Below are 4,196 nucleotides of genomic sequence, written 5' to 3'. Positions count from 1 at the left end.
TTAATCGATAAATACCTCTTAAAAGTGTATAGATTAAAATTTTTATTTTTTAATCTTAATTTATAATCTTTTTAATTAAATAATTACACTAATAAAAAAATACTTATCAAGAATAAGAATTAAAAATTTAAATTCATACACTCTAAAGCTAAATTCTTTATTTTTTCCAAATTTTAAAATTGGCAAAGATAAAGGCCCAAACAACATTATAATCGTGCTTAAACAAGCAGGCTACCTAAAAGAAATTAATGTCATATATCCTAATAGCATAACATCAACGTCAATAATTAAATTTGATAGCTCAGTTTTATGTTTCATTTGCTCAGTTGGACAGAAAAAAAAAATGCAAAATACATTAAAAGACAAATAAAGACAAAGATATGGTAAAGGAAATCAATTACATTTATTTCCGAAGTTATCCTACCTAAATATGGACAACGGTTTAGAATGAAAATCTAGTAGCTAGATATACCTCCTAAAAACAATTACAATGATAGAATTAAAAAGACCTGAACAACTAATTATTCCCCAATATTCTCAAAGGATTCTGTTCTATTGAACAAAGGAGTATGATCTTATATTACTTTTGGGAGTGGTTCTAGAGGTCCACAAAGTTATTGCTTGTTAATCTAAACTCCTCTTAACTCAACGTTACATGGTCTCTGAAGGAATATTGAAACCGCTTCAACCGTGAATTTCAGAAGTTGGTCTCAAATTCCAATTAAATTGTACCCTCATCAGGGAATTACTTGAACCCATTCGTACCTTCCTGGAAGGGGTGAATCTTTCACAATGTCAAAATTATACCTGCACCAAAAAAAAAAAAAGAGAGGATTTCATCAGTCATTTGAAGCTGTGTGGTGGGCCACAAGTACCAGTCAAGTTTATCTTTGTGTCTAAATAATGCACCGAAACGAAGTATACTTCTCAATGAAGATTCTCTGTTGTTGCTGCTCTGCAAAGGCAAAGAACTCGTCCATCTCATGCGCTGTTGGGATACTTCTTTGCATGTCATTCCTAACTCTTTGGCTTGTTGCAGTATAACTTTTTTGCCTCGTTGTCGAACCTGGGGTTCCTACCGTGTCTGACCCCCTTATCAAGCTACAAGGTGTGCTTTCTCTCGTGCTCCTTTATTATAACACATCACCAAGTAAAAGATTATCACAAGATTCATAACAATTCCGGCATGCATGTAAAATCATATGAACTCATAAATAAAGAAAATGAACACACTCGTCGTACAAGAAAAGGATACTTGACATCTTTTTCCCCCTCCCAATGTCTTTATTAGGGAGGTAAGGTAAATCCAAAGAAAATAGAGGGCATTAAATTGGACAAACGCCAAAAACACAGGCATGAGATCTGCCACCCTTTGTCACCTACTGAAAGGCCTAAAGAAGATATTTCATAGTGATGTACCTGTAGTACCTAGGCCCCGTGAATATGATATGTCATAGCTAACGCAAATGGGGAATAAAACTTACTGCTACCAATTCTCTCACATTACGCACTTTACCAACATGGGATAAACAACAGTCCCGGTCACTTTGTTTTGCGTATTAAAGGAAAAAATACAACAAATCTAGGTATAGTTTTTTTGTAAATTTATAGCCAAAAGAACGCACTAACTATTTATTTTTTTCCCCTTTCTTCCCACCATGTCGAAACTAGAGCGGAAAAATGTTTCAAGTCAATCAACCAATATAGTGCAACAAAACTAGGAAGATCGTGTATAAAGGACATAAATTTGATTAACGAAGTCCATTAAGAAAAAACTGATTAAAACACCAGTAAACCTCACGGAAAAAATGTATTAACTCAGCTTTGTTTTTTTTTTTTTTTTAAGGAAACATTAATTCAGTTTTCAATGATATAGGAAAAAAATTGATTGAATCATAATATTTTAGGTGAGTTTTGCCATGTGATAAAAACTAGAAACTAGACATGATTTTTCCTTGTTTTGCTAAAAAAAAATAGACAGTTACTGTAATAAGAATCGAATCAGCGAAATAAAGAAAGCCTTAATCATTTAAAGACCTTCTCACAAGTCACACGTCACTAACCTTTTATGTAAGCAGTTATATAGACAGAACAGCCTCAGAATGATGTGGCATTAACAACCAATTCAATTCATTAATTCAACACATCACATGAAAGTGAAAAAACCACGCATACCCAAATCAAAAAACAGACGCCACAAATTAACAAACAGATACCACCAATTAAATTTAGAATTTAAGTTTTATTATAATAAAAAATTCTTAAAAATAATTATATATAATTTTTTTACTATAGTAAAAAATAATAACATAAAATCACATCTCAATTTAAATTTGAGAATTAAAAATTATTAAACGGACCGAGCCTTTAACCAGAAAACACACAAAAAGACATAAATCAAACGGAACTATAACTTCATGTCCCACATTATAATCCCTTTCATTTAAGTTTTATTATAGTAAAAAATGTTAAAAATAATTATATTTAATTTTTTTATTACAGTAAAAAAAATTTCACGTAAAATTAATTTTTAATTTAAATTAAAAACTCAAATTAGTAAATCGGCTCGTAAACAAGTTTCAAAACTAGAACACAAATGAAAAAAAAAAAAGTAACAGGATACCTGTAGAATATTAATGGTAAATGACCAAAAGAAAAAGAAACATGAGAAGTTAGAATACACACGCATGTGTATATGGTCGTGTCAAAATACTCATTAAAGCTTCAGTAGCCTGAGAAGTTAGAATCTCAAGGGAGGTTAAAAAAAGGGCAAAGAAAACATCAAATATATAGAAATTAGAGTTCAATAACGGAGGGAAAAGAAAAAGGAAAAAGAAAAGCCTCCTGAAAACATGAGCCTTTCGCTTAAAAAAACTGAACTTTAGGGAAGAGTAGAGATTAACCCCCCCTGTCAACAAACAGGACACCTATATTAGTTCTTGAACCTTTTTTTTTTTTTTTTTTGAAAGGGTACGTGTAATTTTCTTTTTCTTTTTTATATAAAAAAAAGCTTTTGGAAAACCAAAATCCCTTTTTAACGAGAAACGGAGAAAATCACAAAAACCCAAAAGGCAAAGGAAAAGAAACTACACGTTAAACTTGGCTCAAAAAATTCCAATTAAAAAACACCAGAAAACCCAAGAACAAAAAGTAAAACACCCATGAGAAAGATAAAGAAACACTAACAAAAGAGAAAATAGGAACAAAGTAACGAACAAGTACTGGAAAACAGAGTCGTAAAGAAGGAAGAGAAACGGACACCAAAAAAAAAAAAAAAAAAAAAAAAAAAAACTTAATACCTATCTCTGCCTTCGATGTCCAAATTGTTTTCCCCAAAGGAGGCCTCCAAAATGACTTCGTTGAAATCCTCAGCTTCGTCTCCTTCCAAAGCCACAGCCTCCTTGTCCTCCGATTCCACTCTCAACCTCGAATTGGGCCGCGGAATTTGGGGGCTAGGGTTTCCTCCGCAGCAACGCTCCGCCATGGCCGACTTCTGGTTCTGGTGATTCCGCCTCTTAGCGTCGCCGAGCCGTGGGGGTTTCTCGAGCCGGCGGCTTCTGAGCTCGAGGTACGAGAACGAGGAGGAGTCGGAGGAGGTGTCGACGAAGTCCGGCGAGGAAATCGATTTCTGGTGTTGCTTTTCTTGTTGTTGGCGTTGAAGGGCTAGGGTTTTGGCTCTGGTACGGACTCCGAGAGAACATTGGGGGGAGAGAGACACCTCCATTACTGCAACATCGCCCGTGATCTTGGATTTCTTCATGTACTTTCCCATCTCAGATAGATTAGATCGTCGTCGCGGTTCTTCTCTCTTTTCTTTTCAAGGTTTCATAGTATGTATGGTGAATGAAGGTTAGAGAGAGGAACAGAAGCGCGTAGGAGAGAGAGAGAGAGAGAGAGAGAGAGAGAGAGAGGGAGAGGGGGGGACCAATTTCGTATCTGACTGTCTTTCTCTCTCTACCTCTGAGAAGGAGTGAGAGACTGAAGGTGATGGTAGAGAAAAAAATGTTAGGGTTGGGGTTTTAGGGAACAGTACTTCCATTAATATTATAATGTATAAAAATAAATTCAAAAGAAAGTTATATTTTTGCCCCTAACTTTTTGTTAATTTACAAATTAATCTCCTCATTTCTTCCGTTTTGTTTTTCTCTGACTCCTCATTTCTTTCTTTTTTCTTCATTTATGATTTATGATTAAGA

The 4,196-nt window shown here is 34.3% G+C and overlaps 1 protein-coding gene across 1 annotated transcript; it reads right to left on the bottom strand.

Annotated features, from left to right (window-relative positions):
• Positions 1-369: 369 nt before the first annotated feature.
• Positions 370-3,995, bottom strand: LOC21398322 (cyclin-dependent kinase inhibitor 3). Its single transcript, XM_010111425.2, has 3 exons — positions 3,300-3,995; positions 925-1,128; positions 370-807 (listed from the first exon to the last, which is right to left on the bottom strand). Exons 1-3 carry the CDS (start codon positions 3,770-3,772, stop codon positions 738-740), a joined length of 747 nt encoding a protein of 248 aa, XP_010109727.1. The 5' UTR covers positions 3,773-3,995; the 3' UTR covers positions 370-737.
• Positions 3,996-4,196: the final 201 nt, after the last annotated feature.

This window comes from Morus notabilis, unplaced genomic scaffold (assembly GCF_000414095.1).
Source record: "Morus notabilis unplaced genomic scaffold, ASM41409v2 Scaffold1032, whole genome shotgun sequence".
In the NCBI taxonomy this organism is placed as follows: Eukaryota; Viridiplantae; Streptophyta; class Magnoliopsida; order Rosales; family Moraceae; genus Morus; species Morus notabilis.
Note: the sequence above shows the minus strand (reverse complement) of the source record. Positions and strands in the feature narration are given on the sequence as shown.

Coding starts and splice junctions, on each gene's coding strand:
- LOC21398322 (XM_010111425.2), bottom strand. CDS start 3,772: ATGGGAAAGTACATGAAGAAATCCAAGATCACGGGCGATGTTGCAGTA. Junction 1,129..3,299: donor GACATCGAAGGCAGAGATAG/GTATTAAGTTTT, acceptor GTTATAATAAAG/GAGCACGAGAGAAAGCACAC. Junction 808..924: donor CAGAGAATCTTCATTGAGAA/GTATACTTCGTT, acceptor TTTTTGGTGCAG/GTATAATTTTGACATTGTGA.